General features: G+C 38.3%; 1 protein-coding gene and 1 long non-coding RNA gene across 4 annotated transcripts in view; one reads left to right on the forward strand and one right to left on the reverse strand.

Moving 5' to 3' along the window:
• LOC121931194 overlaps positions 1-14,913 on the forward strand; it is a 972,450-nt gene that overhangs the window by 821,590 nt on the left and 135,947 nt on the right. The window lies entirely within an intron of this gene.
• MPPED1 (metallophosphoesterase domain containing 1) overlaps positions 8,148-14,913 on the reverse strand; it is a 95,197-nt gene continuing 88,431 nt past the window's right edge. For both annotated transcript variants that reach the window (XM_042468637.1, XM_042468636.1), the window contains exons 8-9: positions 13,722-13,835; positions 8,148-9,427 (exon numbers count right to left, since the gene is read on the reverse strand). In XM_042468637.1, coding sequence (XP_042324571.1) covers positions 9,309-9,427; positions 13,722-13,835 — 233 coding nt within the window. In that variant the 3' untranslated portion in view covers positions 8,148-9,308. The remainder of the gene's footprint in view (positions 9,428-13,721; positions 13,836-14,913) is intronic.

The raw sequence follows: 14,913 nt of genomic DNA on the forward strand, positions 1-14,913 counted from the left end.
TGCTTTGACAAGTTCATCCTTTCTTTGAGGGAGCTTTCCAACGTGCTGATTATTAGCCCCAAAACAGGTTTAATTATTTGGACACGTATAGAGAAACAGAGGGAACTAACTCCAACATTAAAATGGGGGCTGGGGGAATTAATAATGTGTTTGCAAATTGCAGCCTACAAACTTTATTTTTTTGGAATAAGAGTAATGACTACATTCCACATTTGATGCATAAAGTAGCTGTTACGAGATGTTACCTCAGTAGTACTCACACAAAATAAAATGAAAGACATAAGCAAAAGGTATGCAAAGGGATCTTGTAGCACCTTTGAAACTAACGGAGCAAATTCTCTAAGAAAAGGTTAGTGGCAGATACCTGTTGATGGCCTTGACAGAAAGTCAACACTGAATAACACTGAAAATGAATCAGATTTCATCTGTTAATATAACCTTTGATTCTGAATTATGGCTGAGATCCTATATTGCCTCAGCATAACATAAATATCCACTGGCAGAGATATTCACTCAGTCCCAATGTAGTGCAATATATATAGATATATATATTTGAGTATGTGTGGTCAGTGTGCATGGCTGACAAACCATTGTGCTGGTGCAGTGCATAAAGGGGATGGGTCTTCACAAGGTACCCATGCTTTGCTGCATGCGCAACTGTCTCACATGTACAGCTCTGCTTATGCTACTGTTAGATGGATATGACCATTGCATGTTGTAAAAAACAAATCACTCCACACAGGCAATATAAGTTATAGTTTTTTGTGCGTTTTTCGGGCTATGTGGCCATGTTCTAGCAGAGTTTCTTTCTGACGTTTCGCCAGCATCTGTGGCTGGCATCTTCAGAGTTATGTCTCCCTGTGTCATTGGTGTTGTGCATTACACAAACTTTACTTTTTTTTTACAATAAGAGAGAAATACTAGGACCAGCAAAGATATCTCACTCTGTCCATATGAGGAGGAAGTACGCTTAAATCTATGAAAGCTCATGCTGCCAACTTCTTTTTTAAATCTCAAAGGTACTACTGTACAAGGTTTCTCTTCACTCTGTCCTGTGAACCATCTGCACCTTACTGTGCTAGCATGTTGCTTCAGCTGTGAAAGGACTTCATTGGCCTTTAGGGATGAAGCCAAACCTGATATTGAGCGGCATGCTGCCATCTCATTGTGGTGGATTTCATCCTCTGTTGGTTGGAATTGCCAGTGTGACTTATCCAGAAACACTACTTTCACTCTCAATTGGCTTCATTGGTCTTCTCGTCACTGACATGGTCAACTAAACAAACTGGATTAACTATGTAGCTATGTAACTATGCCGTGGTCTAAATCATGTCATTTACTACATCAATACTTCTTAAGTATTGGGACTGAGTGAGTAACTCTGCCGGTGGATAATCTGGGTTTGTACCCCCAAAAGTGCCAGAGACTGGAACCATATTTGTACTCGGCCATTTATTTCGTCTCTGTGGAAACTTGCTGCAGACTGGTAGCCAACAACTCACAACCTGACATAAGTCTGTGGATCATCTCTCTATTCCTGAATAGCTGGCATCTCCAGCATGACTAATTCAGAATGTGACTAATTCTGAAGGATAAACTAATTAATGATATTGATTAATTATACATTAGAAGGTAATATTATATCAAATTATATAGGGAAAACACTGGAAACAAATAGGATTAACAAAAAAAAAATCCTGACACTTAAGCAATTTGGGGAGAAGTATATCTGCTCCCCCCAAAATTGTGCAAATCAAAATGGAAGAATGGTAATTTTGCTTCTATGCCAACACATTTGATAGTTCTGCTGAGAAAGCTATACTGTAGACAAGAGGCCACAATCAGAACAGAATATGGAGAAATAGAATAGTTCCCAATAGGCAAAGAAGTCGCAAGGCTGCATATCATCACCATATGAAGAGCAAGGCTAGGCTGAGAAGAAGGAGTGAAGTTAAGAGGAAGGAACATCTATAGCCTAAGTTATGCAGACAGCACAATATTAATAGCGGAAAACATCAGTTACTTGGAACAATTACTAAGGAAGGCCAAGGAACAAAGTGCAAAGGCTACTGAACATAAAGAATACAAAAATAATGACCACGGAGGACCTACATAAATTTAAATTAGACAATGAGGAAATTGAAATAGAGATTTCTTGTACCTGGGATCAAACATAGACTGCAATCAAGAAATAAGAAGACTAGGAATGGGAATGGCAGCTAGAGAAGATCCTAAAGTGTAAAGATACACAACTGAGCACCAAAGTTAGAATCATCTGAGCCACAGTATTCCTAATCACTATGTATGGACTGTGAAAAAAAGCAGATAAAAAGAAAATCAGCTGATCTGAGATGTGGTGTTGGAGAAAAGTGCTGAGGGATATCGTGGTCAGCCAGAAATGCAAACAACTGGATCCTTCAGCAAATCAGGCCAGAAATATTCCTGGAGGCCAAGATGATTAAATTTGAACTCAAAAGTAGCTAACATCAACAATACTTAGTTTAATAACAGTGACACAAGCAAACAACTGTGAATCTAGACTTAAAACCAGACTAGCTTTAACGTTGAACATGTCTACTCAAGTGCCACAACTCTTTTTGTAATTAAAAATAATCCCCATAGGAAGCCTTGGGGAAGGCGGGACTGGCCCAGAGAATCAACCCTTTCTTTTCCATGGATGTTCTCCTTAAAAATTAGTTGCAAGAGGAGCACCTCCGCTGCCCCAATGAAAGTTTCTCTGTTGCAGCTAATAGCATAGTTGGGGAATAATTTAACTATCCTTTCTCCATGTGGTAGTATTGATGGAAATGGGGTCTCAGAGTAACACACACACTACTGAGACCCCACCATTTAGAGAGAGAGAGAGAGTGTGTGTGTGTATGCATTGGTGATATCAATATCTGTGTATCTTTCTATCTATGGAGCATTGTGGCGTTTATAGCTGTAAAAAGAGAGACAACACCCAAAATGATGCACTTCGCATCCTATCTAGTTTGAGGCTTGTTTCTCTGCAAGGCAATTCACACCAGACACAAATCAGGGCAGGATTTATAACATGGCTGGAAATGATGGAATGGTTTCTAGAGGTAGTAAATATCTGCCTCTGTCTAATGAAGGCAACCCTGACATGTAAATGGTTCTCTGCATTGATCATTTGCTAGCTCTGTCTAAAACCTTTTTATCCAGGCAGGCTTTTAAAACAGAAAGCTTGTAGAGAATGTGCTGGGGTGGGGGTCTGTATGTTTTAAAGAGCTTTTTAACTTTTTTGATTGCATTTTCCTCTTCTAACTTTAGGATGAATTCTATTTTGATTCTGTTTTATTGTTCACTTTTGGTATGATTTTAGTTGTACTGCTCTTTTAGACTGTGAGCCACTTTGAATCCCAATTTGTTGGGAAAAGCAGGACACAAGTAACAACAACAATACTCGTCAAATAGCAACAATACTCTTCAATACAAACATTAGATGGAATCCTGCACTGGGAGATGTATGTGTGGCATGTCTCCTGATGCTATTTCCCCCAGAACTCACCATTAAATGATGCAGCCCCATAACACAGCCATTTCTGTCATTGGAGAGAAGGTAATTTGCTGAAATGCTTCCAGCAATTTCCCTGGAGCTGGATGCACTTCACATTTCAACATGTATCTGCAGGGATGTCTGGTTGTCCTTAAGAGATTCCTGCAGATTGAGTCATTGCTAGATGTGTGTCTGCTGAGCCTTCTGATCTCCAATGATCAAGGTATGTTAGTTGCTGTATGGTCCATTATATAATATAATATATTAATATAATAGTCAATTATAAGCAGAATCTGAATACTGCTAGTCAGCTACAGATATTGTACATTGTAAGTTTTAACGTTTTTATTACATTCATGTTTGAACCACAGAGATGTTTGAATAATCATTGTGCAGAAAGAACAATACAATTGCATATCAGAAAGAAAAGGCAATAATGAGGCATTAAAGTTGTGCGTTCGTTGTTGTGTACCCAAAGAATGGAGAAAACGTGTCACTTATCTTTAGTGAAAACTAGAACTGCAGCTGCAGTTCCTCTGTTTAGATACTAATGGCCTGATTCTATATTCTATATTCAGTTAGACTGATGAAAACAAAAGCTACTTTCTTGAAGTTTAATGGGATTATTTCCTTCATTCATTAGCATTGCTTGAGGCAACATCCAACCCATAATAATAATTCAAATTTCCTGTTCTTTTGTAATTGGCCTTACTGGGAAATTTATGATGTTTGAGCTGAAATACAAGAATAGCCACCTGAGTTGGACAGAGCAGTGAGCAAGATCTGTAGAAAAGACAACACAGAAACCAAAGTAAATGCAAACTAGAAGCTGTCACTGGGTATCAAGGCAGCAAGTGCAAGGAGATGCGAAGCCAGAAACATGGAGCCAAGATTTTCCACACTACAATCTTACCCATTAGAATCAGTACTATCACATAAAGTAGGGCACAATTCAAATTCTAGTTGGTCTTTCAATGTAACCTACACATGTTCTCAGTCTAAGATAAAGTCTGTGAGAATGCTGCTGGAGACATAGAGGTCTTCTGCAAGTAAAGACCTGCTGGTTCAAGCTTTTCCCCTAGAGTCCTCAAACCACTTAGGCAACTGGGATTTATCACTGGGATTTGTTCCAATAACATCAGTGGCAATTAGGAATAAATGGAACTAAGATAAAACATTAGAGGAAAGACCCACAATCTGCAACTAATCTCTGCTAGACCATCTGTATTCACAGATTTGGACAAATGTAACCAGCTACACCTTTAACTGCTGAAAAAGAGGGGGTATGTTTTGAGCATGCATGTAAAGGATGCCACACCATTTTCGTATCACATCACTCATATGGCATCAGAGTGTGATATGAAGAAATGTAGATAGACTTGGAAAACACTGTGATCTAACTGCCCCAACATTCGGTAATTGTGCACCACCTAACCAAAGTCAAATTTTTGACATTATAGTGAAGAATACATATAATATCAGATCACTCTTGAATTGATATTTATCTGAACTTAAATAGCTAACTTAAAAAAAACTTTTCATACTTCCTGTCATGAATATGGGGTTCCCGATGCTCAGAGTTTAGAAGCAGAGCTATGGATGGATGTACTTTATTGCAACTGACCCGGTTCAGTATCCTGTTCATGGCATATGCATGTGTAAATTTTCCTTAAACCTGTATGCCCCTTTTTGCAAGCTGCAAAGGTGGTATATGTCTTATTTTGAGTGCAACACTCAATACCTTCCCCACAACTTACTGTGCAGACTTTGAAGGCTCCCTGCACGGTCATTAGATACTTTCTGGAGAGCAGGCGGGATTAGAGAAATGTCTGGCTGTGACAAATGTGAAATGATAACCACAATGTTAAGACAGCATAGTTTTCCTGTCCCCATGAGGCACAAAATGGCTGTGCTGGGTTAGAGGGACTTCAGAGGCTGTATGTTTAAGTCTTGGGTTGTGGTACCTGACTCAGCTACATCTTGTGTCCACATGCAGCACTACTATGTTATACTGTCATACAGGATTCTAGCCCACTTTTCCCTCTTTCTTAAAAATATAATTATATCCCACCTTTTGAACAAAGGATCTTTACTAACTATATTAATAATCACAGAAATATGTGCAGCCCATAGCATTCTTACCAATGACTAAGCCTCTCAAATGCCAGGACAATTATTACTTGGATCTGAGTGTTGCTTGCGACACAGGGGAAGCAAGCTTAAATATGGTCTAGCCTGGTCCTTCCTTTGGCATTATGTTCTTCCTAAAAGGCAGGAGATACACTAGCCTCATGGCTGACAGCAGAGGTTGGAGTGTACTTTGTAATAGCTGAAAGGAACTCTGGGTCCAACTAGAAGTTAAACAAAATACACATTTCCTACTATTATGATAATGAGTTTCAGAACTTTGAATTTACCTGCCAATGTCCAATCCCAAAACAAAACACTTATTTTTGCAGTATATAGAACTGAGGAAAAGCACAACTTGGTGCAAAGCATCTCTCACAAATAGACATCTCTCACTACTTAAGGGAGCACTGGCTCTAAAACAGGGGCTAATGTACCTTCTAGTATATGAAACTGTAACCACAGCTGAGCACAGCTATCTTTTTCAATGGCAGGCACCCACACCAATCCTATTAGAATATGTTTCAAGTGCTGTATGATTTGACATTCGTTTAGCTCTAACCACATTCAAGAACTTATGGCTCTAGAAGTGTGCCATTCAAGGGATGCTTGGAAGAATGTGGTGCATCTAGAGGTCAATCAGCATTAAAGGCAGCTGTGCATATGCAATCTTATTCCACAGGCAGATCTCTTCTGTGGGACTGAAGCCTTTATTTGTTGGAAACTGTAACACGCTTATCCTAGAACTATCACAATTTCTTTTCTTTTTTAATAATTTTTAAAAATACAGTCAATTATAATATTTTGAATCTGACATGACTCACTTCTAATTAATACAAAACCCAGTATTAGCTTTATAAGATTTTATTGGTCTAACATGCTTGACAGAAAAATACAACAACAATCCAGTTATGCCAAAATGATTCAATGTACTTTTAAACTTTGTCATCTTAAAAGCTTCGTAATGTTTCCTTTTAAAGGTAATAGTTGCCTTCATATCATTCCCACATAAAAAATACACATTATTTTGAAGGAAGTACCTCAGGAAAAAATATTCTTCAGAGAGTACCTTTGAAATGAGACAGAAATGGTTCTTGAGATAAAAAGAAAGGGAGGGAGGCCTCTTTTTAAAATATGATCTACCTCCTTTTAAAGGCTTTTTTGCAGTGCCATGAGAAAATGTAAACATTTTAGACTCCTTTATTTATTTGAGGAAGTCCGCATTTGCCCCCCTTCTTCCCTCTAGATTTGTCACTTAAGCTAAATCAGCTTTTAAAGATAGCTGATGCTTCAAAATACAACTTTCATCCATGTTTTTGTATTGAGGAAAGACAGAATTGTGCCCAGAATGATTAGTGTGAACGTGTTGAGATCTGGAAGCCATTTTTGTGGTAGCAATTTTTTTCCTGCAGCTACAACCAAAAATAACTGCCATCTCCCTTCACATACAACTTGGATTAATTTAACTTTTCTGTTATACACCTGCTTACCTGATGATATGAGGGGAAAAACAATTACAATAATGGATAATTTTACAATATATGGTTCTTTGTCAGAATGCCAACTAATAACTATTGTGGAAATTACCCCTGGTTTAGTACCATGAAACAAGTCTATTTATCATTATGTGTAGCTCTCAGATTTGACTGTGAGACCCCCATTTCTGAAATCATATGTGGTAGAAACCACAGGCACCTTCTGTAGTTAAAATCCATACCTATGTTGCCTGTAGGATGCTCATAAGTTCTGAAGCACAAGTTGTGAACAGGTGCATGCATGCAGTTTGTCAGCTTTGTAGCATATGGACATGGTTTCTGAGATCTGTCTTCCATATGCAATGATCACTCCACAAATCTGGAAATCTTACTCTGCAACTAATCTAAAACATTCATACAGTCCTCTTATGGAAATAGCAGCTGTTTTGAATTCTTTCTTAGAAACATAAAATTGGAAGAGTCTACCAGGGCCATCCAGTCCAACCCCCTGCCATGCAGGAATATCCCATCAAAGCACTGCCAACAGATGACCATCTCTGTTTTAAAACCTTCAAAGAAGGAGACTCCACCACACTCCAAGGCAGCGTGCTCCTTTATCAAACATCTCTTATTCTTAGGAAGTTCTTCCTAATGTTGCCTGAAGGTGCCTGGGGCTAGGTTAGCTTCCACTTCGCGGAGGACATTCTCCATAGCTGCCCCAGCCCTTTGGAACATGCTGCCCATAGAGCTCCGCTCATCTACCACCCTGGCCCAATTTAGGAAGGACCTCAAAACCTTCCTATTCCAGCAGGCATTCCCCGATTAAAGATCCTGTGGGCCTCCCTCCTCTTCCGTGGCCATGAGGATGGGCTATAGGGGCTTTTTATCTGTTATTTTTAAGATGCTGTATTTGTACTTGTATGTTTTTAATCTTTTATAATTTGAATGTATTGTGTTTTATATTTTGTAAGCCGCCTTGATCGCTTGGAAGGGCGGGATATAAATAAAATTTCATTTCATAATGTTGAGGTGCAACCTCTTTTCCTGCAGTCCTTCGTTACCGTATTCAAGTGAAGTTCCATGCTTGGGTTATGAAAAGGCCATATCTGACATAATAAAAATGTTATTCTCCCCAATAAAAAATGCTAATGAAAAGCAACAGCAGAGCTGACATAGATCTGTTATCAGTTATGAGTTGGTGCAGATTCTGTACACTGCCAAAGAATTTTAAAAATGAAGAAACTGGAATGAACACATGACTGATGCATGAACCCAATACCATAAAAACTGCATCATAAAGTTACAGAATTAAGTTTTACGAGAGCAAAATTCTTTGGGTAAATACAATTGTTAGTCCCAATTACATCCATTGTATTAAATGGTAAATGTTATATCAGCACCTATGTAAATCCCATTGATATATTTCATTTATTCTAGTTGGACTTGCAACTGAATTTAGCCAGGGTAGTGGTGATATTCCTGAGTTTCCATCTGAATTGCCGCTTTTTCTGATTTTTCTGCAGTGTGCAGCATTTCAGTAATCAGCCCAGTTATTCCTTAACTCTTCCAATGTGAAAAGCAAAAGGAGAATTTCTACACATTTTTGGGTTTCCCCCCCGAAAAATATTTTTGGAAGATTTTAAATTTGAAAAGAAGGTAGAACAACAATTTTGCTTCCTTTTGCCTCTCAAATATTTAAGGTACTGTGCTATACGTGCCATATTACTTCAAAGAACATGGCACACCTACATCTGTCCACGTGATGGGCCTGTGCAGCCATTTTTAACATAAGCAAATGCTGTTATTTAGCATTACACAAATAAAACTATAAACATTCATAATCAATTTGCTGAACAGTCATGTCTTTTCAGTAAGTTCAGTATAACATACAGAATATACAAAATGCACCAGTGTATCTCTATATAATGTGGAAAGCATACCCCCTTTGTTTCATTAAAAAGTTACTTCAAATCAGTGAAATGCTAGCTCCATTAAAGTACTTCCAGAAGGCTGTGCTACCAAATATTTATGCTATCTGTCCATTCTCACCTTTCCAGTTTGTCCATAAAGAAAGAAGAAAAATATTTTGATAATTTAATATAGGTTCAGTAATCATGTTGGCTAGTAGCAGACCACTGCTAATGTTGTGAGTAGATTGTGGGCTTCATATCCGTGTCCTTTAATAATCATGTATTCCTTGGATTCGGTAAATCAATAACTATAGGTGGGTTGAGTGGCTGGTAATTCACTGTACAAACAGATGCATTCACATAGGTGGTAGTTCCATCAGCCATAACTCCATAACCTAAAAATAAAATTAAAAAATAATCACAGAATTATGGATGAACTTTTCTGTTTTGTTTCAATTTAACGTACACTTGAAGAGATTAGGGAATCTGGCAAGTTAAAAGTACTTGAAGACTTTGTGTAGTGCACCCTTTCTGGCTCTGTATTTAAGAAGGAAAAAAGGTTCAGTGACTCTGCCCCTCCTGGGCTTCTATCATGTCTCAAAAAAGGAGTGTGGGTGAGCATGAGCGGCAATACATATGGCCATGTGACATTATCTGATTACACAGCTCATACTAAGACTTGGAGGTATCACCAGACTCTAAAAATTGCCACTGATATTCTACTGAAAAATGTGTCTTGTCTCCCATTTTTGGGGGTGAGGTGGGGGGGGGGGTCTGAGACCAATCATTAGTAATCAGATTTGACTGGGATCTATCTGAAAAAAATGGCAGTAAATTCTATGTACATTTAAACCAGAAATTTCACGTTATAAATTGCTATGTGTGATCTTTTAACTTGGGGCGTACAATTTCACTGGATGAGGACCCTTTTTCTAACATGCTGCATGAAGCATATCCTAGTTAGTAATGAATCACCCCAGGAACTGTTTTTAGAAAATAAAAATAAAACAGTGAATCATTCCATAATGTTCAATGAAACATAGATCTGAGAAATGTTTCTAGGCAAATTACATGCTGGTTTATTTATTTATTTGATTTATATCCTACCTGTCTTACAAAGTTGAGTCTCCAGACCCTGGAAACAGTCTTTAAGTAGAACCATTTATTCAAATCAGGACCAGGCTCTCTCTCTGTGTGTGTATCCGAGTGAAACATGAGAGAGGGTGCAAGAGAACGAGACAAGCAACCCTCAAGAATTTGCAACTGGGTATACAACTAAGCCTTGCAAAAGAATGAGGAGTTGACAATAGCACTAGAATAATGGGGATTCTGTCATCATTCTCAATGGACCACCACAAAATACAGTCTCAGGTGGGATATTTTTTGACAAGGAAAATAGTTTTTAAGAGGAAAGAACAGTCAATTATTTATTCTTCCCAGACGTTCTGTAAATGACTACTGCAGATGTACTTTTATTTGGTCGGAGTAGGGGGTGGGCACAGATTTTATGTGCTTACAGCATGCAGCCACTCTATAAAGAACAGCTTGCAGTATAACGGCTGTGTATGATAACTTACTTGGAAATTCTTCGGTGAAGAATTTGAATACTCCAAGCTTACATCTAGCTTGCATTTACCTTTCTGTTTTCTTGAATTTATTTGTGAGTTGCAATAAAAAAAATCCTACTTCCTTTATTATGCTGCTCACTTTGTAAGTGATATTATTACAGACTTGGCTCTGTTCCTAGTATATATGTTGCCAAAACACTATAATCCTCACTAGTCCTGTTCTGAGTAGCATTTGTGTTACTTGTGTACTGGTACTAAAATTATGCCAACATCCATTTGTATGAAAAGAATTTTCTACAATTTTGGGGGGTCAGGATTTAAGCAGCTACTGAGGCATATAAAAGATATGCATATGTCTGCTGTCATTTGTTAATTGTTTATATGGTCACCTCATCATTTCACAACACTGTATCTCACAAAGGCCCCAACATTTCCCTACGTTCAAGAAACACAGGTCCAAAGTCAAAGAGTTCTTTGAGTTCTGCAGAGCCATCCCCTCTGTCAACTTGATGCATTTATGGTACTCATTGTCAGTACAAATGTATTATTTGTGAATATAAATTCCTTAAAAAGATGGAGGTTATTGTAATTTTTTAAAGAAAAAACTGTAGCTTAACTTTGACATCTGTGAAGCTCTGCAACTGTGACTTGTCAACTCCATTATCTGTCTTTGAGATTTTTTTTTATCATCTCTTTTGAAGTTAGAGCTCTACTTCTGTGAATTGATGGAAGGTCTTTGTCTTGTGAACTGACTGTGTGCGCACTCTATTCATAATTCAGGTGACACCAAATGTGATGACTACAACCACATTTCATTGCTCACATGTCTACCATATTCAAGTATAAAGCAAAGGGTTAGAAATCTATTTTTTTAGTAACAAAGGCTGTGTGGGAATGAGGGAAGATGAGCTCTCTCCCATCCTATCTTATTATACTATTATCACATCTCAGCTACTTTTCTCTTCAACCCAGATCATTTTTTTTTATTCAGAGAAGGGCTGGTGTGAAAAAAATGTGCTTACTGAGAATGGTAAGGCTGGGGAAGCAGTCTGCTATCTCCACTCTATACATGAGTGGGCCAGATACAAGAAATAAGCAAATCTGGCTGCATCAGGAGTGCCTAGTTTACCTTTCAGTTTGCTAGACTACTGTAGTTATTACCTTAGTAGAACTGGCTTCAGCCCTATACAACATTACTTGCAACTTTCTGTTGTTGTTGTGTGCCTTCATATAATTTCTGACTTGTGGCAACCCTAAGGTAATTTTCTTAGCAAGATTTGTTCGGAGAGGGGTTTGTGTTTGCCTTCCTCTGAGGATGAGAGTGTGAGAGCGAATGTAAAACCAATGGGTTTTCATGGCTGAGTAGTTCAAACCTTGGACTTCAAACCACTATGCCTCACTGGCTCTCACTTGGAACATGGGACCCAAACAGACAGGCCAAAATAAAGCTGCTTTGGGTCACTTTGGAGGTATGCCATTTAAATTACACACACATCTTAAGAGGCCAGAAGCTGCACTCCAGTTCTTAGGACACATGCAGCATTGAAACAGCATACCTCCAAAGTGACCCAAAGCAGCTTTATTTTGGCCTGTCTGTTCAGGCCCTTTCTTCTGAATAAATGTCCACTGGATAGCACTGTTTGAAACACTGAACCCTACACAGTCACACTATTTTATTTTTTAGAAATTTGGTTCATTACCAAATCTTCTTTTATGTAATGAATAGTTCATTTTATAATTGTTCAGGAAAGTAACACCACTGCCTTTAATACTATGTAAACAGTGTGGACAGGTGCAACATAACCCATTTAACAGAACATAAATTGAACTGTTTGCATATATGCTCTAAAATACTCTTCTGACTCCTTTGTGGTAGATTTTTTTACTGCAAAACAAAGAGGAAAATATACAAACTCACTACAAAAGACAACTTTTATTTTCAGAAAATGCCCAAGTCGTACCTCCTAATAAACAGAATGTAAGTGAAAAATAGTACAGGAAATCTTGAAATGTGCCAGCCCTTTATATTCACTCCTCTACAGCACCCTAAAGGCACCAGAATCTGCCTGATCTTGGAGGCTAAGAAGGGGCAGCTGTGGTTAGTGCTTGGATTGGAGAATACCAGAATACCAGGTGCTGTAGGCTGTATTTCAGAAGAAGAAACTGACAAAACCAGCTCTGAGAATTCCTTCAGTTAAAAAATGCTATGAAATTCATGGGGTCACCATAAGTCAATAAGCGACTTGAACACACACACACACACACACACACAAAGGCGGGTTACAGACCGCCATTTGGGACGTCCTTAGGACGTCCCAGTTTTAAAAAGGGGTGTCTCTTCTAGACGCCCCTATTCCTGTTATGGACTCTGTCCGTAACAAATGGCAGCGGCTGTTCCACACGGCCTACGCCATTTTGACGTCTTGGATGCCTAGCGTCCAGACGTGTCGCGGCGGAAGTGATGCCGCGAAAGCGCACCTTGCGCTTTGCGGTGCCACTTCCGGGGCCCAGGAAGGAGCGCGATTTCCACGCTCCTTCCTCGCAGCGTCCAGGAGTCCCACGGTTTAGAAGCTGCGGCTCCCGGACGCTGCAAGCGGCGCCGGCAGCAGACTGCCGCAATTCGGCGGTCTGTAACGCACCACACACATCACTTTGCCTGTTTTCTTTTTCTTTTCCCTCATAGATTGATGCACCTGCCCTGTTTCTAGAATATGTAGAAACCAGTTCCTACCAGTAAAACAAAATACTTTCACATGTGTATCAAACTTAGAAGTAGCTGCCCTTCAGGAACAAAGCAACATGGTTTTTCTTTTACTAGCTCCAGGTAATCTCACTGGGCAGAATTCATGTAAAATCAGCACTGACACATCTACTACACAACCTGCTCCTTCCACAGTAATTACAGTTCTTGGGAATTATTTTGAGCATGTTGGTGGGGTCCCTCACCCAATGAAGTAGGCTCAAGTCTACAATTTCATTCACTTTCACAAACACACTCATGGACACATGTCCCACTTTCTTTCTTTTTTTCCCCCTTAAAAAATTCATTAAATTAAAAAAACCAGAACCAAATACACAAACACACACACAAATGAACACATAACATGTTCCCCTTTCTGACCTTCATGAATGTGTCCAAAAACATGAAGACGTGGTTGTATTCGTCTCTGGACTGTATTCAACAGTTCAACACATCCCACTCGTTGCATTTTCTTAGGAACCCAGTCTAAGAAACCTTTAAAATAAAGAAATACAATATAAAAGAATAAAATAAAGAGATATTATGAGAAAATCTATACCTTTAATTAAAAACCTACCATGTTGTATGTTTCTTCTGACCCTTAAGCAATGTTTAAAGAAATATATTTGAAACTATAAACAGTACATTCATTAGCCAATATTAAGAAATGAATAATATCTGTCTGAATAAAATTAAAAATCAACTATGCAAGATTAGAGCAAGTCCTGCCACAAACAACTGTTTAAAAGAAAGATCTTTCTCTGAATAGAGGTGCTTTTAAATAAAAGTTAATTAAACAATTTTCATTAATGAATTTAAGGGAAAATCTCATTATCTATACCAGTAATAGTTTAATAAACTTAAGATACTGTCTGCTAACCTGAATGTAACCCCTCTTATGTTCATTTGAGCCCTACTGAAATAAAAGGGATAACAGCCATAATATTCAAGCAGCAGTGCCTATTAACAAGTACTTATGTCCTATAAGGAAAAACATAAATGAGGATTCTGTGGCCAAATATATGCCACACGAGAGAAGAAATTATGTCTAATCTGATCCATTGTATATTGTGTAACCATTACCATCTGTGCTGAGGGCTATGCAGTTTTGTTCCTTCTAAATTTAAAATGCTTTAAACAAAGCAAGGAAGAAATGCTTTAAACAAAACAAGTAAGAAAGGTAAAATTATCTGGTGATAAATTAACAGAACTATTTTCTTTTAAGTTAAGGATGAAAATGTTACATTTCAGCCCTACGCTACATGCCTAAGACTGCATGCCATGCCTTAATAACAAATGGATGCATTCAGTTTGTATTTTTACAGATTCAGAGTTAGCCATGTGATGGCAGGGCTTTAGTACTTTCCATCTGAGGTCATAAAATAATTCCCTTCAGTTCTTCTTTCTAGATCTTACTATTACCTAGCAAAGACTATTAGCTGGAGTCTTCTGGGCCGTGGGAACCCAAACAATTGCTTGTTTGACTTCTTTCCTACCTACAACTTACTGATGTTGAGATGAAATCCAACCCATTCAGTAAAATTATGTATCTTATCATCCCATTTCCTTTTTT

Source organism: Sceloporus undulatus, chromosome 5, assembly GCF_019175285.1.
Source record: "Sceloporus undulatus isolate JIND9_A2432 ecotype Alabama chromosome 5, SceUnd_v1.1, whole genome shotgun sequence".
NCBI classification, from domain to species: Eukaryota; Metazoa; Chordata; class Lepidosauria; order Squamata; family Phrynosomatidae; genus Sceloporus; species Sceloporus undulatus.